Below are 23944 nucleotides of genomic sequence, written 5' to 3'. Positions count from 1 at the left end.
AAGGGCAAGCTGCAAGGGTGACAAATTGCAAGGGAAAAAGTTCCTCCTGCCTCTAAATAGAAGTAAAAATTCACCTTGAGGCTCATTAAAACTGGTTATGAAATTTCCATTTCTGAAGGTGCTGAGAATGCAGCTGGCCCTGTGCAACCTTGTTTAACTCTGAATATAGCACTGTTTTGACAAAAAGAAAATCACATTAAAATTACCTCTATGTACCTTATAACCTGTGTTTTTCTATGATTCTGTGAGTTCTTATGTCAGACCTACACACTTTTCAGTCTGATACGTATGTTTTTAATCAAAAATAGCTAAATGTTATCTTCCTTTGGGCTCAGATTCAACAAAAGCACAAGCAGAATTTGCATGGAATTTGAGGACCTCTATATAAATACATGACCCTGTTAAATCATGTCCTTCCATCTTTAGAGTTTACATTCCTCTGGGACTTAGAGCTCTGTTCCTGAGAAGTCATAGCTTTACATAAGTTTTGAGGGGTTTGGCTTCTATTCCTTGCCTGATTTCCCCTGTGATCTACAAACTAGGCTTTCCTGTCCAGGTGCTCTGAAACGCTTGCTTGCTGTATCACAAAACAGTTATGAGCATCAGTTTACTTTAAAACAATACAAAATCAGAACCAAATTGCCATCTTTTAAAATGTGAGCTCAGCTGTTGGATCACTTGCTCAGAGAGGGTTAAAACTATCTTAAAGTACCTCCTAGTTGAAGGAATTTAAATTCATATCCCTTTCTCTTTGAGAGGTGTCAAAGGAATACTGGTTGCTTAATTTCCTTAGCTCAATGAGTCTACACTCTTCTTTTACAGCCTCACAATCAAGGGAATATGTGCAATCTCAGCATCCAATTCTCTTTGCTTCTCAGCCTCTGCCAACAGATTGCAGTGGGTTGAGTTAGGTTTGATTAAACATTTATTTTTTAAACATCATTCTCAGAAAAAACAAATCTGCACAACCATAAAACGACCCAAATTCTTCACCTGAAGTACCCAATACCTTTTACATATCACCAGGAGATGTATATTGGATATTTGACTGAAAATTCATTCAGGCACTTAAAAAGTACATAAGAATGAAAGAGTACAGATCCTGTTATAAAAGATGCTGTTCTTCTTTAGGAAGCAGCAAATGAGCTTTCAGTACTAGGAAACATTTTTTCAAGGTACCTGCAATGTTTGCAGGGAAACCAGAGGACACTCAGCAAGTTTGAGATGACACCAAGCTGTGTGGCACAGTCAACTTGCTAGAGGGCAGGGATGCCACACAAAGGGACCTGGACAGGCTGGAGAGGTGGGCCCAGGCCAACCTCACGACATTCGACAAGGCCAAGTGTAAGGTCATGCATCTGGGTCAGCAGAATCCCAAGCACAGATACAGGCTGGGTGGTGAACGGCTGAGAGAAGCCCTGAGGACAAAAACCTGGGGGTCTGAGTTGATGAAGAGCTCAACATGAGCCAGCAGTGTGCATGTGCAGCCAGACAGCAACTGTGTGCTGAGCTGCAGCAAGAGCAGCATGGCCAGCAAGGCAAAGGAGGGGATTCTGCCCCTCTACTCTGCTCTCATCAGACCCCCCCCACACACACACTTTCAAACAATAGAATGACTTAACTGAAACCACAGATCTCCATGTGTGCATCTTAAGATAATATGGCATTAGTTAGTGCCATGTTTTCTTAGATCAGCACAGTTTAATATCGACCCTCAAGTTTTCCAGCTTTAAAATATGCAGAGCAACTGGAAAGAAAAATCACATCTTTCCCAGAGAATGTTCAACCCCTGATTAAATAAAGATGTGTGAAGGCAGAGATACTTTATGCCCCAGGAGACAGCCATAGTGGAATTGCAAGTGTATTTTACACGTGAATTAGAGGTAAGATGTAATGACATGAGATGAAAGGCTCAGCCGTGATTTTAATAAAGGGGGGAGACAGCACTTCCCTGTGGACCTCATATGCAAAAGAAGGAGGCTCAACAAGAATACATGAAAAGATTGAGCAAAAACTACAAGAAATGTTTCAAACTTACAAGACCACCATTACAATTCATCACATTCAACTCAGGTTGAGAATTGTAATTCTGAGGGTAAGGTTTAACACATTTCTGGTAGTTTGCCATATGAAATTCAAGTATTGTCATCAATAAGCCTGGAGTAATGTTCACTTTTCAGGTGAGACAGAACTGGAGAGTTTGAAACCATGGACTTTCATTTTTTAAAGGTTTCTAATGACATGATCTAAAAATAATTTCATTGAATCTGTTATTCTGGAAGCAGTTTTTTAACTGAAATTAGAAAAACCTCATTTAGCAGTACTATGATCACAGATAGCAGTACTATGATCACAGATAGCAGTACTATGATCACAGATAGCAGTACTACGATTTCCCATTGGAATGGGCTGCCCAGGGAGGTAGTGGAGGCACCGTCCCTGGGGGTCTTCAAGAAAAGACTGGATGAGGCACTTAGTGCCATGGTCTAGTTGACTGGATAGGGCTGGGTGATAGGTTGGACTGGATGATCTTGGAGGTCTCTTCCAACCTGGTTGATTCTATGATTCTATGATCACAGATAGCAATACTATGATCATGGATGTTTTATATGCTTAGTACTTTAAGCACTTACTAGAAAATGCTGTTACTTATTGCTCTATTGATATTTTCTATGGATATAGCAGAATTCCAAATAAACATTATTTCTTCCCTCCCCACCCCCAAGTAGAGTAAAAAAAAAAAAATCTGAAATTTTGTACAGGTTTCTCTTGTTCTCCACAGTAAAATAAAAAATATGAGAGACATGTATTTGTGAGGAACAGACACGAAAAGAGCAAAACGAATGGGATGAACTGCTTCAAGGAAAAAGAAAACCCTTCCTGCTTTATTTGAGCTTTCTGTGATAATCACACTCCTGGCACCCTGCCAGCAAGGCTGAGCACACTGACGTCTGGCCAAGTACACTAATCTCTCGGTTCAAGTCTGAAGTCTGTGATGAAAATTACAAAGCAGGAACAAAATCAAAATGCCACCTGTGATTTTATTCTGCAGCTAATTTGGTGGAAAAAGTAATACAATGCGAACAGCCTTTTCAGTAGGGTCTACAAAACTAAGACTAAATTGAAAGTGGATGGAGGTAGCTATCATGCAAATACATTTGGATCTGCAGGCATTCCTTTTTAAAAGAGTGGTAGATGTCTTTGTGACAGGTAAATTGCTTTGAAATGATGTTTGAAGTCTGAGGTCAAACTTTTAAAATGATAATTTTAACGTACGTCTTCCTTTATTCCAGAGTCTTTTTGCATCTCCTACATCACTCATTTGAAATCAACAAAACTAGAAATAAAAATATCCAACAACTCCATTCATTTCCATAATTTACAACCATTCATTATAGGTCAACATACCCTTGAAAAAAAAACAACACCTATTCTTTTCTCTTTACATTCACTAAATTTGAGTTAGATGCCTACAGTTAGAAAGGATTGTAAAGCCACAAAATTCTGCATGAATAACATATTCAACTTGAAAACCTATGCAGTAGAATCTTTTGTGTCGTTATGCAGATGCAAAGTAGAGAAAAAAAGAACAGCAAACAACCAAACTCAATGTGTAATCTTCTTTTTGCCTGTTGTAATTTTCTGTATTTCACTGGAAGGTTGTGCATTATTAGCACTACTCATTAAAGTTTGTTTGGATATTTCATAATAAATCCTGGAGATGATTCAGAATGACTCAGAAACAGTTTTTACATATTTACTCTTAAAAAACCAAAACCAACCCCCTCACACACACCAAAACAGATTTTGTGTCCTGTGAGTTGCTTCACTAACAATCTACTGTTCATTGAAGTGATAGAGGTTACTAATTTTACCACCACTTTCTATATAAAAGCTAGATAGTATCTTGCCATTTTTAGACATGCTTACTACACCTCTCCACACTAGCAAGATTTGTCATATGCAAGCATCAAAACAATCCCTAATCTCTAGGACTTCCCGGAAAACAATGCCACAGGCAAGCACCAGAACAAGCCCTAATCCCTAGGACTTCCCTGAAAACACTGCATCTCAGCTATTTCAGAGTCGCTGCTGTTTCCTTGATCTATCTTCTATAGATTTCCTATTCTCTTTTACATTCTTTTTCTGCACTCTGTATTTCTTCCCTCCACCAACAGCACTCACCATAAGAAATCTTTAACAGCCACCTTAACTTTTTCATATTTATATATTCAAGCCACTGTATTTTCCTTTGCAGATGAAAAAAGAACAACTCATTGCAGCACAGACAATGCAGTAGTTATCAAATTATGCTTCAATATGCAGATATGCTGATACATTTCTTGACTACACACACACACACACACACACACTCTCCAACTCATGGTAAGAAAATTCCAGGTATATACATGCACATATACACATGAACAACAAAAATTATTCATAAAAACATGAACATTTATGTTTAAATAGAAGGTACCTACCTGGAATGAGATGACCCAGTAACTGATGGCAACTGGAAAGGCTGAATGCAGCTACTATGACCAAAAAAGGATAATGTTTCCATGTCATGATGTGTCCTTCCTTGCATTACACCAACTCAGCAGTGCTAACGTAAATGTTACCTGCAAAACACAATGGAAATAAGAATAGACAGATTTAAGGTACTTCCAAATATTTTTTTTTCTCCATATAACTCTGCAAAGTGTTTTCAGTACAGCTTTCAATACAGCTTAGCTATTAAAATGATGATTTGCCATTGGAATGGGCTGCCCAGGGAGGTGGTGGAGTCACCATCCCTGGAGATGTTCAAGCGGCGACTGGATGAGGCACTCAGTGCCATGGTCTAGTTGACTGGCTAGGGCTGGGTGCTAGGTTGGACTGGATGATCTTGGAGGTCTCTTCCAACCTGGTTGATTCTACCATTCTATGTTGTAATTCCTAACAATTACAAAGTTGTAGGCAATAACCAAACTATTAACTCAATCCTTGCTGAGCAGACAACCCCAAAACACATTTTAGAGGGAGACGTGAAAAGTCTCCTAGTGCACATACATATTGTAAAGTGCTGCATGTTCTTTGACCATATAATCTAATTATTAAAGAAAAAAAGACTCACTCAGTTCAGCAAGATAATTCAATACAGGTTTAATCTATCTCAGTTCAAGGAAATACTCAAACAGGCCTAAGTTAAAAATGTTTCAATGCTACTGATTTAGCTTGCTGCCCAGGGAGGTGGTGGAGGCACCGTCCCTGGGGGTCTTCAAGAAAGGACTGGATGAGGCACTTAGTGCCATGGTCTAGTTGATTGGTTAGGGCTGGGTGATAGGTTGGAGTGGATGATCTTGGAGGTCTCTTCCAACCTGGTTGATTCTATGATTCAAAGGTGAAATGTTGCACAGGTCCTTTTCTTATGATGTGGATGAGGATTAGGGACAATTTTATCCAGTATCATATCCAACTGTTAAAGTAATTTTCTGGTGAGTTCTGTGCACTTAAGGGAAGACAATTTTAATCTATCAGGAAAATGAAATCTTATGAAGGAAGAAAATATTTTGCATCAAAATAATAACTTTGATTGTATGATTCTATGATTCTGACCACCATAGTTGTAGGTCGAAAAGGATTCAAAACTTCACCATTGTCCTGCTTGTTTCTTTATAGCTTTCCAAACACAGTAATATGACTTTTAGCAACCTTTAATTAAATACACACAATCTGTACACAAATGGACTTGGTGTTTTGTTTGGAGTGTTGGAGTTTTATGTTTATTTTTCTGATTTTGTTGTTATAAAGGCTTTTATCTCAATGCAAACCAAAACCACGTGTGCCTGCAATCTCCAATACATTGCATATGGTTCATGTCAAGTTCTTGAGGACAAAAGAATCACAGAATCATTTCAGTTAGGAAAAGAAACTCATTGAGTCCAACTGTCAACCTAACACCACCGTGGCCATTGAACCAAATGCAGAAGTGCCATTAAGGACTTCTTTGAATGCCACTGCGGATGGTGACTTCTACCACCTGCCTGCACAGCCTGTTCCCATGCCTGACCACTCTTTCAGTAAAGATATCTTTACTAATACCTAATCTAAATCACCCATGGTGCAATTTGAGGCCACTTCCTCTCACCCTATCACTTGACACAAGAGAAAAGATATCAACATCCACTCCACTGCAATTTCCTGTCAGGTAGTTGTAAGGTCTCTCCTCTGCTTCCTCTCTCCAGATTAAACAATCCCAGTTCCTGCAGATGCTTCTCCCAATACTTGTTCTCCATGACCTTTGCCAGCATCATTGCACTTCTATAGACATGCTGCAGCAACTCAATGCCCTTCTTGTAGAGAGGGGCCCAAAACTGATATGTGATATTTGAGGTGCAGCTTCACTAGTGCCATGTACAGGGCACCATCACTTCCCTATGCCTGCTGGACACACCATTGCTGATAAAGGCCAGGATGCTGTCAGCCTTTTTGGCAACCTGGGCACATTGCTGGCTCAGGTTCAGCTGGATATCCACCAGCACCCCACAGCTCCTTTTCTGCCAGGCAACTTTCCAGTCACTCTGTCCCAAACCTGTAGCTTTGCTTGGCCTTGTTCAGCCTCATACAACTGAGGTGCTATTCAAAGTGTCTGTGAAGTTACTAAAGGAGCACAACAGCCTGACGTAAGAAACTTTGGTACAAACTTTAGCTTTGTTAAACCTTGATAACATTACAGCTGCACATCTCACTTCTCTATTCTTCTTGTAGTTCAGAAGGTATAACTGGAGATGAACAATTACCTAAATGCCAGTAGACAGAATCGTAACAGTGAGAAAACCTATGGTGCCTTCAGTTACCTCTTCAGTCTGCTGGGACAGAGAATTTTCAGATGTAAACTAATATATACTTAATGACTGCAGATAGAAGAGTTGCTTCATTACTGGGGGTATTCTGTGTCATTTGATACATTTGGATGTTCAAAACCACAGAAGTTAAATATTAATAAATTCAATCACACACACACTGCACTTCACATTTGCTTCTTGGGTTATACCTGTGCTTTCATTATTTTAGCAGCTAGAAATCATCATATTTAATTTCCTGATACTGCTGTTACCTGAATCTTAATTATTTTTATTATTATATTTTTGACTTCATCTGCACTGCACACAACACCCCTCCCCACCCCCCCAGTTCCCTCTATTCCCATTCTTTTAACTTCTCCAATCACTTGTATGACTGCTCTTCTGTTGTAAACAGCTTGACAGCTCTTAATTGCTGTGGACACCAGCTTCAGGGCAGGTATGACTGCACTAGGGAAGGATGTGAAGCCAAAACATCTGATGAAAAGCTCTTTTGGGGGCTTTTTTGAAGTTGGAAGCACTACCCCTGTGCCAAGGCTGCCAGCTTGTGGATGGGCTGCTGAGATAGCATGGGCACAACCAGCATCACCCACCCATTGATCACACCCTCAGACTACAAGAAGCCTCAGGGAGGGCAGCAAAAAGTCACTGCCCATAGAGCACAGGCAGAGCAAACAGGGCTTTCATGTGCCCAGGTGGTGCTGCAGCTGTCTGCAGCCTGTAGGTTCCTTGGAACCACTGAAGCCCGAGGGAAGAACACCCAGAAGAGACCCCATGTGGCTATAACACAGCCAAATGCCACTGCCAGGAGAAACGTGGCAACTCAGACTGAGCTCCTGAGCAAAACTGCAGCAGTGCAGTTGTCTGGCTGCCTTCCCTGGCAGTTCTTCCAATGGGAGGCAGTGACACTGCACATCTGCTCTGCGAGCAGATCAATGATTTGCTCAGCCAGGTGGTGGAGCTGAAGGAGGAGATGGTAAAATTGAGAAGAGTCAGAGAATGTGAGAACCAAACAGACTGATGGAGTCATACTGTGCAAAGGCAGCAGGTGGAGGCTCTTTGAGAAGCAGGAAATGCCCTCCCCTCAAGTCACCAGGCAGAAGGTAATGGCCTAAGAAAAGGGGAGGATGGATACAGGTCCATTTGGGGAAGCAGGCAAGCTCCTTCCTGGCCTCTCACCTTCACAGTTACCCTTACACAGCAGATATGGAGCACTTAAAGTTGAGAGCCAGAATCAAGGTCCCTGTGTCCTACCCCATCAGGTGGAAGACAGAAGCCTAAATGAAGCAAGTGAGTGGTATCAGTTTCATGGCCTTAGCAGGAGTCAAGATACTGTAGCAACCTCTTTCACAAGGAAGAAGAGAAGAGTTCTGGTGGTTGGATAGTCGCTCCTGGTAGGAACAGAGGGCCCAGTATGCAGGCTTAACCCTCATTATAGGGACATCTGCAGTCTGGAGCCTGAATCAGAGCTATCACTAAATAACTGCCCAACATGGTGAGGTCACCAGACTATTATCCATTACTCATCTTCCAGACAGGTGGGGAGCTAGCTGCATCCCATAGCCTGAAGGGAATGAAGAGAGATTTCAAGGCCTTGGAATGGCTGCTGAAAGAGTCTGGGGCAAAAGTTACTTTCTCTTCCCTGCTTCCAGTATGCAGCCATGATATAGAACTGACTAGAAAAATCCAGTCCACTGGGTTGTGAAACTGGTGTTACAGGCAGGGCTTTGGGTTCTTTGGTAGTGCCTGGTTTTATAGGACATCAGGACCAATGGTAGCACATGGGGAAGGCTTAGCTCACAGGGGGAAAAGGATTCCAGGACAAGAACTAACAGGGCTCATTCACAGAGCTTTAAAGGAGAGAATTGAAGGAGGGGGATGGGGTTGTTGCTGGGTTTACTCCAGTGGGGAACTGTTCCTTCTCTGTAATAGGTCTTTTAATGTCTGAAATACAAAGCTAACCTTGCAGGACAAGGACTGACACTAATTAGATGTTGCCTGTGACAGAAGAAGAATGCACTCACCACATAAACTCCAGCTGGCCTGAGACCTCACTTAACTCCATTTCGAATGATTGCAGATCTACACCACAACGTGCAAGAAAAGATTTGGTCCAATCTGTTGTCCAGACTGCACAATGAAGATAAACACTGGCTCCTCTATGACATTATAATCATTAAAGAATCAATGGCAAACTAAACTGCACAAACCCAGAGGGGAAAGAAGCACTGCAGTAGATGCAGGCAAAGGGTCTAATCAATTATTTTCTTCCAATACCCAACTATAGTGCTGTTTATCACTACAGTCAGTGCTGCATTCAGCAGCAGAAGCAAAGACACTGAGACAAGACTAAAACCACTGCTGCTTGAGGGTTTTGTTGGTTGGTTGGTTGTGTGTTATTTGGGTTCGATTTTTGTTTGTCTGTTTGCTTGGCAAGACTAGATTTTGACAGTATATCAAATAGAAACAAAAGGACACAAAGGTCAGGTAGTTAAGAACTTGTCTAAGTTCTCTTTAAAACCATCTATGCATGATGGTAAATATTATGTTAAAGATGACTCTTCTGACTGTTTACTTACAGGATGAGATAGAATTTTGATTTGACGTGTACCCAAAGGCCACATTTCACTGAAAGCAGAAATAAAACAGAAACAACCTTCCTTTTGAAACAATGCTAACTCATTCTGAATGCAGAAAACGTTTCAAGCTTGTCATGCATTGTTAGGCCTGCTGGGATTGGATCAACCTTCCTGTACTTTCAACCTTTTTGTTATAAAGTCCTGATGTCTACTGGCCAGACACTCAGTTATCTGGTTATCTCTGTTTAGACTGATACTTAGTGCCATGGTCTAGTTGATCACATAGGGCTGGTTGCTAGGTTGGACTGGATGATCTTGGAGGTCTCCTCTGACCTGGTTGATTCTGTGTGAATCTATTCTAAAGACAGGGCTGAGAGAGCTGGGGTTTTTCAGCCTAGAGAAAAGAAGACTTTGAGGAGACTTTACTGCAACCACCCAGTACTTAAAGTGGCTTCCAGTACTTAAACAAAAACTTAGTCCTCCCATGCATTACCATCATTAAAGCTATATATTGCTGTGATTAAGAGCTTCCTTCTACTATTTTAAACATCCTGTGTTCATTAAACTGAATTTATTTGGAGTTCCAGCAGCATGAGAAGGAAGCACTGTCACACATTGTCTCAACTGTTTCTATTTAGGAGCAAGACTGTCAGGGGGTTGATGAACTAGGGCAAAAACATCTGGCCAGCTCCTTTTCTGTGATAATGTAAATCAACTTTACTAAGATTAAAGCAGTTAAAACAATTAAAAATCTATTTAAACCAGAGTAGTTATCAGTACTGAGCATCTGTGGATGTGACTCTGATCCTCTCAGTGACAATTTCAGCAGACATTCATGAAACTCTTTTTGTATTCCAAAACATTTACTTTTATAGAACCAATTCTTAGGTCACTTTTAACAGTTATGACACAAAGGGGTGGGAAAGGAGGACTCAGGGAACAAAAGGCCTCACAGCCAGACCTCACCACCATGAAAGATTTTGGAGCAGTTCATCCTGGGTGCACCCACATGACAAGTGCATGATAATGGCATGGGCTGGTTTGAGGCTAATTGGGTTATTCTAATGACAGAAATCAGATCACTGGTCATGAAAGAATAAGAAAGTCTGCATTATTCATTGGTTTGCTAAAAGGGAAAAAAAGCCAAAATGTAAACAATTTGTTCTTCTGCCCCAAAGCCCTTGCTCCTTTCACATCTCCTCTGCTCTGCTCTAATATCTTCCACTAACAGATAACAAGTAAGCTTTGCTGATTGTTTCTCTGTCTGGGAAAGAGAGAGAGAGGCTCTGAGTCCTTTCTGGGCAGTTTCTTGGTGCATGAGGGAGTTTGGAATTCTGTGTTATTTCTAAATTGTATATAATTGTAAAAACTTGTAAATATATCCTGTATATATGCATGTCATTTCTACTTTGCCATAAATAAAGCTTTATCTTACTTCCAAGCCATGTGAGCTGGTCTGGTAAATTTCAGTAGTAGGGGGCCCACGAAGTTCTTTAACCCACCACATGGTGGCATCAGGCCCAGCTAGTATGGATTCATGAAAGATGGGTCCTGTTTGACCAACCTAATTGCTTTTGACACCATCTCTCACAGGATTCTCTTCTAGAAACTGAGGAGCCATGGCACAGATAGTTGTACTCCTCCCTGCATTAAGAACTGGCTGGATGGTCAGGCCCAGTTGTGATAAATGAAGTTAAATTCCATTGGCAGCAGGTCACAAGTGGTGTTCCCCAGGATCTAGTACTGGGACCAGTTCTGACTAATATCTTTATCTTAAAAGTGAAGGGAAGAGTAACACACACAACTCAGGGTTGAGATAAAGAAATAAGAGTTTAACATAACATGAGCTATCATAATCAAAACACATAATTACCTTAGCTAATAATCTGATTAATCTAATAATACCTTGCCTTAGCCTGTTTTCAGAAGAAGCACAGTGAAATACATGGGGAGAAAAAAACCAACACCACAAACTGAGCATGAAACAGAAAACCAAAACCAGCAGCTAGCTGGCTCCCACCCGTTCCACTGCCATGCCTGCAGAAAAAAAGCCAACAATCCAAGAAGCCAGAACCAGCAATCAGAACAGGAAGCCTTCTATGCTGCAATCTGAACTTCAAACCCCATAATACTTCCTTCCAGTTAGCACTTTCATTTTTTGAAGCTGGCATGACTACAGCATGGTGTGAAAAACAGCAGCAGGTTCAACTCAATCCATGAGAACTGTAAAACAACTTGCAATTGTTCTGTGAACTGGGGCCACTGGAGTGAAGTGACTGTTCTCTGCAGGCTCCTGCACTGTGTGACCCCCTCAAGGAGTCAAATTAGGAAATTAGGTTAGTGAGCACTTAACAGCTCTGTGCCTTTTCTGCTTGCTGTGCCAAGAGCAATATAGAGACACTGTCTGAGCACGGAGGTTAAGCTGAGGTTAGGAAAAGCAAAGCCTACTTGGTCAGTCCAATGAGGCAAGTAAAGAGAAAGACTTCTGCAAGCACATAAGCTGCAAAAGGAAGAGCAGTGAAAATGAGCTGAGGGATCTGGAGATAAAGGACAGTGAAAAGGCTGAGATATTTGATGCCTTCTTGTATCTCTGTTCATTTAAAAGGTCAGCCTTCAGGAATCCCAGGCCCCTGAAACCAGGTGCATATCAAGGTCAGGGAGCACTTAAAACTACCTAGACACACATACCAGTCCCTGGGACATGACAGATAGCAATCATAAGAGTGTGAGGTCAGTGTCACTGTACAGATACTCTTGAATAGCTTTGAAAGGTTGTGATGGCAAGAAATAAAAAGTGAGCAGAAGAAAGCAAATGTCACAGCAATCTTCAGGATGGCAGGATAAAGGGAAGAGCAATCCTGTCATCCTCATCTTGATCCCTGAGAAAGTGATAGATTAACCTTTTCTGGGGACTGTGTTCATATGCAAGGAAGGACAAGAAGGTGATTGGTAGTAGTCAGCAAGGTCTATGAAGAGGAAATAATTTAACCAACATTAAAGCTTTCTATGATTGGATGACTGGCTTGCTAGATAAGAAGAGACCAATGGATGTTATCATGACTTCAAGAAAGCCTTTGACACATAATATCTTCATAAGAAGCTGAAGTGTAAGTTAGATATGCAAAGGCTGAAGCAGACTGAAAATTGGCTGAACTGCAAGGCTTAAAGGAGGGTTATCACTACCACAAAGTGGGAGTGGTCCAGCTGAAGACAGTCCCTTGTGGCACACTCCAAGGGTTGCTAAACAGTATTGGACTCAGAGGCATCTTTACTAGTGACCTGGACAGCAAGGTTGTGGAAGACACAAACCTGAAAGCAGTGGCTGACATTTGTGCCACTATTCAGAGGGACCTCTGCAGTCTGGACAGTCTCAGGAAGTTCAACAAAGAAAAATCCCAAGTCCTGCACCTGGTGAGGAATAAGCCAAGGCACCAGTACACACTAGACAACAACTGGCTGCTAAGCAGCTCTGCCAAGAAGAACCCAGGGCTCCTGCTGGAAAAGAAGTTGAGTCAGGAATGCATCCTTGCAGCAAAACAGGCCAGAGGTACCATGGGATACTCTAGAAAGAGCCTTGACAGCAGGTCAAGGAAGGTGATTCTTGCCCAATCAGCACTGGTGAGGTCACATCTGGAGTTGTTGGTCTCTACAGTACAAAATTGACAGTGGACCGAACACAGCAAAGTGGCACAACAATGATTAAGGGGTGAGAGCATCTGTCGTGTGGGAAGGGGCTGGGACTGTTCAGCTAGGAGAAGAGAATGCTCAAGGGGATGTAACCTGTGTGGATAAACACCTGCTGTGAGGGAACACAGAAGAGGGAGCCAGGCTCTTGTCAGTGGTGCCCAGTGACAGAACAAAAGGCACAAACTGAACTGCAAGAACAGAACTTTACTACAGTGAGGGCAACTGGACAGTGGAATAGACAGTCCACATAAATGTGGAGACTCCACCTCTACATTGAAATTCTGATTAAGGCACAGTCCTGAGCAACTGATCCTGCTTTGAGCAGGCCACTGAACTAAATTATCTCCTCACTGCCTCAGCTGTGATTATCTTGCTTCATTGCATCGAAACTACAGCACCAAAATCAGCAATCCAAATAGCACTTCAAGAGCTGCAGTATTATGCTGTCTAGCACAGAATGAGGAAAGCCTTCCTTTCACAGAAAGCTGTAGAGTGACTAAAAACATTAGCAGCGTTAAACAGTGCTGTAGCAGAGGCTGACTGGATGGAGATAGTACACTGAGCATGTCTTTTAGGGAGCAAAAAAAGAAAGATAAAAACCTGAGAAGTCCTCAACATATCCTCAAAAATCAGAATGTTGAGGAGGTTTGTGATGATTTCCTTTTTGAGGAATAACCTTGTGATCCCACAGGTAAGCAGAACATGCAGAGAGGCATGCTTAAATATGCTATCCAGCACCACAGAGCATTGCCTGTCATCACAGCGTGTGTTGTGCCTAGGCTGATTATTCCCCTGGAATACAAAAATCAATTCCAACTTGTTATTTTGCATAGCCCCACAGTATTGCAGGTTTTGTTCGCTGTTTTATATTCAGTCACTCTCAGGGGAGCAATCAGAGGCCAAAGGTAACTGGTAACAGTCACAGTTGAATTCATTGGACAAAACTTTCCTCAAATCCAGAAGGTGATCTCATTCTGTTAATTAGCTTTATTTATTGAAACAGCTGAAACAGCTAAAAGCTGTGGGAGAAGTGAAGATGTTTGCACTATCACTCTCAAGAAGCAATACAAGAGAGTGAGAGGGAAGATCTTAAGATCATAGAATCAAAGAATCAACCAGGTTGGAAGAGACCTCCAAGATCAGCCAGTCCAACCTAGCACCCAGCCCTAGCCACTCAACCAGACCATGGCACTAAGTGCCTCATCCAGGCTTTTCCTGAACACCTCCAGGGATGGCAACTCCACCACCTACTTGGGCAGCCCATTCCAATGGCAAATCACAAAATCATAGAATCAATCATGTTAGAAGAGACCTCCAAGATCATCCAGCCCAACGTAGCACCCAGCCCTGTCCAATCAACTAGACCATGGCACTAAGTGCCTCATGCACTCTTCTTGAACACCTCCAGGGACAGCGACTCCACCACCTACTCGGGCAGCCCATTCCAATGGCAAATCACAGAATCATAGAATCAACCAGGTTGGAAGAGACCTCCAAGAATCACTCTCTCTTTGAAGAACTTCCTCCTAACATCCAGCCTATACCTACCCCAGCACAACTTGAGACTGTCCCCTTCTTCTGTTGCTGATCGCCTAGGAGACGAGACCAATCCCCACCTGGCTTCTGCCTCCTTTCAGGTAGTTCTAGGCAGAAAAATCTTCCCTAAGAGCTTCACAGTGCAGGATGCTCTCTGTGCTTGTGCATGTGCACAAGCATTTCTGTGAAAGGAAGAGGAGATGAAGCTTCAGAGACATGTCTCATCTACTAAAATTTACTTGGGATTCAAATCTAGAGGAAAGCAACACTTTGGAGTGTTCTTCACAATTTTAGCCAGGCTGCCTGACATAATTCTTGCTCACAGAACATTCATCTGTAATTAAAGCAGTCAGCTAAAGGAGCAGAACTACAGTCTCAGGACCTCCAGCTAATTCCATGCAACGCTGAACTACAAGACTTGTGGAACTTAGGATTTGTTTATTGTTGTTCTGAGTTTTTTTTTAGTAAGAAAATAACACAGTTTCCTGTTTTTCCAAATTTGTATGCCCTTTAATCACCCTGGGCTACCCTTTTTGCATAATGAGAGACTGTGTCTTAGTAAGGCAGGGAGCTCATCTAGGGTAGGGCATCCCTGCCCATGGCAGGAGGGCTGGAACTAGATCATCCTCATTGTCCCTACCAGCCTTGACTGATTCTATGATTCTAAGTACATGTGAAACAAATTCTGTAGTAACAGCACTACAGAAAATCCTATGAAGAAATTGAATTCAGGACTGGATTTGGATCAGATAGCATTTGAAAAAGTAGGTATAAAGCATGGGGGGGGGGGAACTAAACCAATTCTTGGTTAGTAGCTGGATCACTGAATGAGGCAAGTTGCCTGCAAAGGACTTGCACACAGTCACGAGAATAGAAACTGCAACAAAATTCACAGATTACCAGTGGGGGTTGCTGCCTTTTAAATGCTTTTCCCTGCTTTAGCAAGATTTTTTTTCTTTTGACTATGATTTAACAATCAGGCAGTAAGCCTTCAGCATGTGTTTCAGAGCCCAGAACAAGGCTGCCAAGCATGAGATACAAGTCCATATCACCTCAGATAAAAATACAACACGAATGATAGAAAATATTTCTGTCATTGTTTCTCAAGAGTGGAAAGCAATGTAACAAATGTTAAGTGGCTTTTCTATACCTGCACACTCATCACTTTTTGGAGAGATAAAAAAACCAAAACCCATATTAATTGTGTCTTGTTATAATTAGTGATTTCTTGATTTGTAAGAAATGTTGTCAATATTTAAACACTATGAAGTCGTGGATGTTTGAGGAAGTAAAGTGACTGTTGTCAAAAGTATTTCCAAACAGAACCACCTGGAATAGAAATTACATTTGAGAGAAATAAAAATCTAGTTCCTGAAAGGTTAAAAAAAAAATTCCTTTGACTTCGATTTTGGCTTCTCTGGTTTACCTGATCTGAAAAAGCAAGGGTTTTTCAAAGGCATTTAGCTTTAAACATTCACAGCACCTTTGAATGTCCTCAGCAGGAGTAGAAAAGAGGGATTCAATTTTCAAAGATAATTGTGTCAGATAACAGACTCATCCCTTTTCAGAAACAATCTGATAAATACCTAATTACCAGCCAAGTGATTTCAGAGCCCCACAGCTGGGCCTGAGAAAAGGCTACAGGGAATGACAAGGTCCCCTAAAGCCACATAGAGAGCAAGAGCTTGTTGGTTTGTGAATTACTTAATTTATTCAGCTGATTAAATGGACAGAAAGATCCCACAGAAAAAAAAACAAAAAACAACAACAACAAAAAAACCCAAACCAGTAAGTAAACAGAATCAGTATTTAACTGGAGGAGTAAAATATTCAATTTCAAATAAACTAGGACTGTGCACTAAAGAACAATTACGTTCTAAAACCCACAATGGTAAATATTCGAGTCCTTTAAACCACTCACTGTTCCTGAAAGTATTTGTACACTACTCAATCTAACCTTGCCTCATCTTGATATATAATGTTGTGGATCAAGAAAATGGCTTTACTGTAATTTACATGATCATCCTGTTCTAAACTTTGAACTCAAACAACTACAGTCTTGTTTGTCAAACTACAAAGAGTTTATAAAATGCTATTGTTTAACAACTACCTCATCCTTCTTCAAAAAGTTATTGGTAATCCAGCAATCCTTTCTAAAAATACAGATCAGCTTCCCTTCTAAATTATCCTCACCAACTAAAATAAGCAAACAGACAAAAAAAACCCACCACCAAAAAAAGAAAAAAAACTGTATCACAGTATCACCAAGGTTGGAAGAGACCTCACAGATCATCAAGTCCAACCTGTTACCACAGAGCTCAAGGCTAGACCGTGGCACCAAGTGCCACGTCCAATCCTGCCTTGAACAGCTCCAGGGATGGTGACTCCACCACCTCCCCAGGCAGCCCATTCCAGCAGCCAACCAAACAACCAAACAAAACCCCAAACAACAAACTCCAACAGCTATAGGTATAGGCAGCATCTCTCAGTGAATCAGTTTTAAAATGCACATTGGAAAAGGCAGTCCTATAATCTTGAATTATTCTGCTTGGAGAAGTGTTTGCCCCTGCTACATGTATCAGCACAGGGAGGCAGGGTTCAGAATCACAGGTGGGAAGCAGAAGATTACTGATAATGCTTTGGCAATATTAAACTGAGCAAGTTGAGTATTCCTCGAGCCTTATGAAATATGTGTTTGCTTTGTGAAAAATGTAACAGGTCTGGGATGGTAATAACACTAGTACACACTTCTGACCCACCTCTCCCTTCAGATTGGAGCAAATTGATTGGAATTCTCTGAATGCAGTGAAATGGGATAGATCTATGCACTTCTCTAAATCCCAGCTACGTGATTTAACAATAAAACCACAAAAAAGTGTTACAGACATATAGCAGAGAGGTGAGTAAATGGCTGTTATATACACAGTGTGGGGGCAAAGATTTAAGCTAAACTGCTTATCTTTGCTCTAGAGCGGAGCAATAATGATCACCTTCAAGAACAGAGGGGCAATTTTAAAACCTGTTCCTTTCAGACTCTCAGCTACTAAAGGACAGAGTATCTGTAGGTCTCATTATTAACAGTGCACATAAAAATGAATTAAGGCTAGCAAAGAACAGCTGACAGTCTGCTAGTAGATACATTCTACAAGTCAGACACACATATTTGCAGAATCAACCAGGATGGAAGAGACCTCCAAGATCATCCAGTCCAACCTAGCACCAAGAACTATCTATAAGGACAGTGGCACAGGAAGGAAAAAGTCCTAGAGTTTTGCCTATCTGAATACTATATTTGAGCTGAGATCACAGCTCTGGTGTAACTGGTGCTATGAAAGTGTGTTTAAATATGAAAATAAAATTGCCTTATAATTCTCTGCCTAGCAGCAACATGAGCCAGCAGTGTGCCCAGGTGGCCAAGAGAGCCAATGGCATCCTGGCCTGCATCAGGAACAATGTGGCCAGTAGGACAAGGGAGGTTATTCTTCCCCTGTACTCAGCACTGGTCAGGCCACACCTTGAGTACTGTGTCCAGTTCTGGGCTCCACAATTCAAGAGAGATGTTGAGGTGCTGGAAAGTGTCTAGAGAAGGGCAACGAAGCTGGTGAGAGGCCTGGAACACAAACCCTATGAGGAGAGGCTGAGGGAGCTGGGGGTGTGCAGCCTGGAGAAAAGGAGGCTCAGAGGTGACCTCATTGCTGTCTATAACTACCTGAAAGGAGGCTGTAGCCAGGTGGGGGTTGCTCACTTCTCCCAGGCAACCAGCACCAGAACAAGGGGACACAGTCTCAAGTTGTACCAGGGGAGGTCTAGGCTGGATGTTAGGAGGAAATTCTCAATGGAGAGAGTGATTGGCATTGGAATGGGCTGCCCAGGGAGGTGGTGGAGTCACCATCCCTGGAGGTGTTCAAGCAAAGCCTGGCTGAGGCACTTAGTGCCATGGTCTAGTTGATTGGTCAGGGCTGGGTGCTAGGTTAGACTGGATGATCTTGGAGGTCTCTTCCAACCTGCTTGAATCTATAATTCTATGAATTTAGCAAACTACTCCGCTAGTCCCTCAATGCAACAAAAAGTTTAAACTCCTCTTCAGCAGATGGTGAAATCTCTGTGCTCCTTTAGCCTCCAAGTTACTTAGGCTTCTGTGACGACAGACAGGAGAGCATAAATGCCCCCTCATATTTTTTAAACTCTATGAGATATAAAAAAGGAACATCAGACAACGTTCCTGTGCACAAAGTAAAATAGGAAAACTCTCTACTGCAAAGCTGGTTATCAATAAGCATTTTGAGACTGCAGACTGTAGCTTCTGGAATAAAAACATTCACCAGAACTCTTTTCCTCTTGAGATTCAACTTTGAGGGAAAGGAAAACAGTTTGGCTTGTGCCTTTAATAAGAACAGAAGCAATTACAAATGATTTGTAGATCCTGTCCCACCAGTGAGCTTTCTCGGAGAAAGAAATTTACATCAGGTTCCAAAGAATATTTAGCTCCCCCCTACAGTGCATTCATTCTTCAGGGGTTGTCAGTAACTGTGAAGTTTAAACAATACAAATACTTTCAACCAGGTCAGCTTCCTAGTAAAATAGACTTCTGTGAAATGCTAACTCCTAGGGGAAAGGAAGGAGATGCCAGCTTTCATGAAGATATTGGAAGAGTGGCAGAATCCCTTTGAAAGGGACACTGATCTGATAAGGTTGTTATGGTTGTGAATAGCAACCCTATCCTCTGCTTCCTTAGACTAGCTGGTGGCATTTAGCTTAGGTTTAGGGCAATGTGCAGCCAAGCTGTCTTTTCAGGGAGCCACTGGGGACTAGCTGTGCCTTTGGAAAGCTCCATCATGTCCATAAAGGAGAGGAATCCTTTGCTGAAAGGAATTTATTTAGTCTATGTGGTCTAAACAACCTATGGAAAACTGATGTATCACTAGCAAACACTTCCCAGATAGTGATGAACTCCCTGTTCCTACAAGTAGGAAAGAAGAGAGAATCTGAAACAACACCTGGAATCTGATTTTTAATATTTTTATGGAACTAAAGCCTGGAAAACAGAATTATTCTGAACATCAGTTTGAAAATGCAGGTCACTCCTGAGAGCAAAACAATCACCACTCCCACCCCTTACCCACTCTTTCCTCCTTGGTTTCTTCTTTTAAGAGACTCACTTAAAGCAAATTTTTACTCATCAGTTCTGGAACAAAATTTAAGCTCTGTAACAGAAAACCTTAGACCTAACAGCAGAATTCAAATTGACAGATTGTCTATTTGGGCCTGGAAAACTTCCCTTGTGATGATGATCCCAGACCATTTTTCCTATCCAGTAGAAAGAAACTGTTAGGGTCCATTAGTATATGAATTAAATGACAATGTGTGTTTTCAGTTCTGTTTCTAAGTCTTATTGTAGAAAAATAAAGAGTAAAACTCCTAAAAATATCCTGATGAGGAAGCCAGAACAGATATGGAAAAGAGAATGAAGGTTTTCTGTCTCAGAAAGGCTATCAGATCCTAGAAATCCTTGACTTAATATTTATATACAAAAGCAAACATTAAAAACTCACATCTCTCAACAACAACTTCTGAAGTTTCAGCTACCCAGACAGCATGGTAAGCCAAAGCATGGCAATAACTTCCATTCATGTCTTGTCCAATCAAGGCAATGAACTTTCCTGAGAGAAAACATTCGGTTCAAGCAAAAAGGATTTCATAGAATCAGCCAAGGTTGGAAAGGACCAGAAGGATCATCTAGTTCCAACCCACCTGCCATGGGCACGGGCACTCTACCCTAGATCGGGCTGCCCACAGCCTCATCCAGCCTGGACTCAAACATCTCCAGCAATGGAGCCTCAACCACCTCCCTGGGCAGCCCATTTCAGGCTCTCACCACTCTCATGCTCAACAACTTCCTTCTCATGTCCAGCCTGACTCTCCCCACCTCCAGCTTTGCTCCATTCTCTCTTGCACTGTCACTCCCTGACGGCCTAAAAAGTCCCTCACCAGCATTTTTGTAGGCTCCCTTCAGACACTGGAAGGCCACAAGGTCACCTGGGAGCCTCCTCTTCTCCAGACTGAACAGCCCCAACTCTTTCAGTCTGTCCTCATAGCAGAGCTGCTCCAGCCCTCTGAGCATCCCTGTGGCCCTTATCTGGACATTCTCCAGCACATCCACATCCTTCTTGTAATGGAGACTGCAGAACTGGATGCAGTACTCCAGGTGGGGTCTCAGCAGAGCACAGCAGAGGGAGAGAATCATCTCTTTCAACCTGCTGGCCACACTTCTCCTGATGCAGCCCAGGCTCTGGGCTGCAAGTGCACACTGCTGGCTCCTGTTGAGCTTCTCTTCCACCAGCGCCCCCAAGTCCCTCTCCTCAGAGCTAACAGCCACTCACTGCCCAGCCTGCATTTGTGCCTGGGATTGCCTCCACCCAGATGCAGGACCTTGCACTCAGTCTTGTTGAACCTCCTGAGGTTGGCTCGTGCCCACCTCTGCAGCCTGTCCAGGTCCCTCTGGATGTCAGAATCATTAACAGACTAAAAGTTCAGACTAGCTGGCCAGTATTCTGATAGCTGCCCAGTTTCTAGCAGGCTTCCTCATACATTTTGTATCCCTCAGATGCACAATCAGATGCTCACATATGTATCACTCACCCTGTAACTACCACAGACACATGCTGTAAACATATTTTAGAAGTTATGGATGTGTCTGACACAACTGGTGTGACCTTACTAATAGAGAAACTGCTGTATAATCACTCTGAGGTGGCCAAGAAAATAAACCATCTTGACTCACTGAATTCACTCACTTCAGCAAGAACACAAAAACGTGGATGACAGAACTAAACAGCCAGCTCCTAAACCTTCAGAGAACAAAGCCTAAATATTCCTGAGCAAGGCAGAAAGACAATCAGAAATTTATAGAAGTGGACAACTGATTTCCTTGCAGTAAACTATGATGACCAAACTAATTTCTAATGGATGAATAATTAGGGGGAAAAAAAGAAAAGCTGAAACCACAGGAATTGTGTATTCATTACTCAGAAGTCTGCTGTGTTTCTGCATATTTCATTTTCTCAGTCTGGGAATACTCAAGGAGTGACTACCATGAAGGCATTGTGACAGCATAATTTTTAAAAGGCTAAAAGCAATTTGAGAGAAGTATTTCTGTCTGCAACTTTAGAAAAAGGTTTGGTTTTCTTTCACTGAAGGAGTTGCCTCTTTGGAAATGCTTGAAATAAAATGGCATTACTTATTTTCTAACAAGCCCTATAGAATCATGATAGAATCAAGCAGGTCAGAAGAGACCTCCAAAATCACCCAACACAACCTATCACTCAGCCCTGTCCAATCAACTAGACCATGGCACTAAGTGCCTCAGCCAGGCTTTGCTTGAACACCTCCAGGGATGGTGACTCCACCACCTCCCTGGGCAGCCCATTCCAATGCCAATCACTCTCTCTGGCAACAACTTCCTCCTAACATCCAGCCTAGACCTCCCCTGTTGCTGGTTGCCTGGTAGAAGAGAACAACCCCCACCTGGCTACAGCCTCCTTTCAGGTAGTTGTAGACAGCAATGAGATCACCTCTGAGCCTTCTCCAGGCTAACCAATCCCAGCTCCCTCAGCCTCTCCTCGTAGGGCTGTGCTCAAGGCCTCTCACCAGCCTCGTCGCCCTTCTCTGGACACGCTCAAGCATCTCAATGTCCCTCCTAAACTGGGGGGCCCAGAACTGAACACAGGACTCAAGGTGTGGTCTAACCAGTGCAGAGTACAGGGGCAGAATGACCTCCCTGCTCCTGCTGACCACACCATTCCTGATGCAGGCCAGGATGCCACTGGCTCTCTTGGCCACCTGGGCACACTGTTGGCTCATGTTCAGGCAGGTATCAATCAGTACCCCCAGATCCCTCTCTGTCTGGCTGCTCTCCAGCCACTCCGACCCCAGCCTGTATCTCTGCATGGGGTTGTTGTGGCCAAAGTGCAGCACCCTGCACTTGGAGCTATTGAGCCCCATCCCATTGGACTCTGCCCATCTGTCCAGGTGGTCAAGGTCCTGCTGCAGAGCCCATCTTGTTTTTAACACTTCCAGGGATGGCGACTCCTCCATATCCTTTTGCAGCCCATTCCCTTCCAACCTTGACTGATTCTATGATTCTATATTCATAGTAAGTGCCTTAATAACTTATGTTAGGAGGAATTTCTTCCCAGAGAGATAGAATTGCCATTGGAATGGGCTGCCCAGGGAGATGGTGGAGTTGCCATCCATGGAAGTGTTCAAGAAAAGACTGGATGGGGCACTTAGTGCTGTGGTCTAGTTGATTAGATAGGGATGGGTGATAGGTTGGACTGGATGATCTTGGAGGTCTCTTCCAACAGGGTTGATTCTATGATTCTAATGCCAATAAAGGTTCATTTTTTTAATAATCACAAACTAAATCAAGGATTTTAGCATCTAAACCAAGATATTTTTATTATTTCCTGATACTCTTCCCATTTCTTTTATGCCACTCCATATGCATACTTTTACAATCTCTTTTACAGATACCAGCATCCAAACACTTGGTCAAATCTCATAGACTGCATCCTTACTGAAGTCATTACTACAGGACAATCTGTTCCTAAGCAAAGGCTACAACTGCCTTGGTCTTTGCACAACATTTTATAACATTTGTTTATAAATACTTCCTTCCAAATGCACGTGTAACAATTACAGTAACACATTTTTCCTCTCAGCTGAAGTGATGCTGCCATGAGAAACAAATTCTCAGTTCCTCAAGGTGCCTTCTAGATCCACAGCCTTGCTTATGCTGAGCACTCAAATAGCTCAAGAGTCATGAACTGAAGCACCAGCAGATGACAAATCAAAATCTCATTTTCATAGAACGAGCACCACCTCTCCCAGCATTTAAAGTTATTATCTGAAATTGCCTTTGATGAAACAAGAAAGTTAAATTGAAGCCAGGGAGAAAGGCCATGCTATAATATGCTGCTGTGCTCAGCAGTGGACCAAGGACACACACTGGGGCACACAGTACTGTGCAGTTTGGAAGATAGCATAATCAGTGCACTGAGAAAACGTTACCCTTTATAATGCCTACAGAAAACAATTCCCTGCTCCTTTCCCCACAGTAAAATCAGCTTAGAAATACTCTCACAGATAAAACACAACGAAATACAAAATAATTCATCACTGATAAGCTGTTGACATTCTTCAAAGCAATAGATGCTGCTCTACCACACAGGCAAAGAAAAGTAAAACAAATAAGGCACAAAGAGAAATTACAGGAGGTTTCATTACAGTGAAAAA

The 23944-nt window shown here is 42.3% G+C and overlaps 1 protein-coding gene across 1 annotated transcript in view; it reads right to left on the bottom strand.

Annotated features, from left to right (window-relative positions):
- ROBO1 (roundabout guidance receptor 1) overlaps positions 1-23944 on the bottom strand; it is an 861053-nt gene that overhangs the window by 747730 nt on the left and 89379 nt on the right. The window contains exon 2 of the mRNA XM_064152293.1: positions 4485-4625. Coding sequence (XP_064008363.1) covers positions 4485-4572 — 88 coding nt within the window. The 5' untranslated portion in view covers positions 4573-4625. The remainder of the gene's footprint in view (positions 1-4484; positions 4626-23944) is intronic.

The sequence above is a fragment of the Pogoniulus pusillus genome, chromosome 12, assembly GCF_015220805.1.
Source record: "Pogoniulus pusillus isolate bPogPus1 chromosome 12, bPogPus1.pri, whole genome shotgun sequence".
Classification (NCBI taxonomy): domain Eukaryota; kingdom Metazoa; phylum Chordata; class Aves; order Piciformes; family Lybiidae; genus Pogoniulus; species Pogoniulus pusillus.
This window is presented reverse-complemented; position numbering and strand designations above follow the sequence as displayed.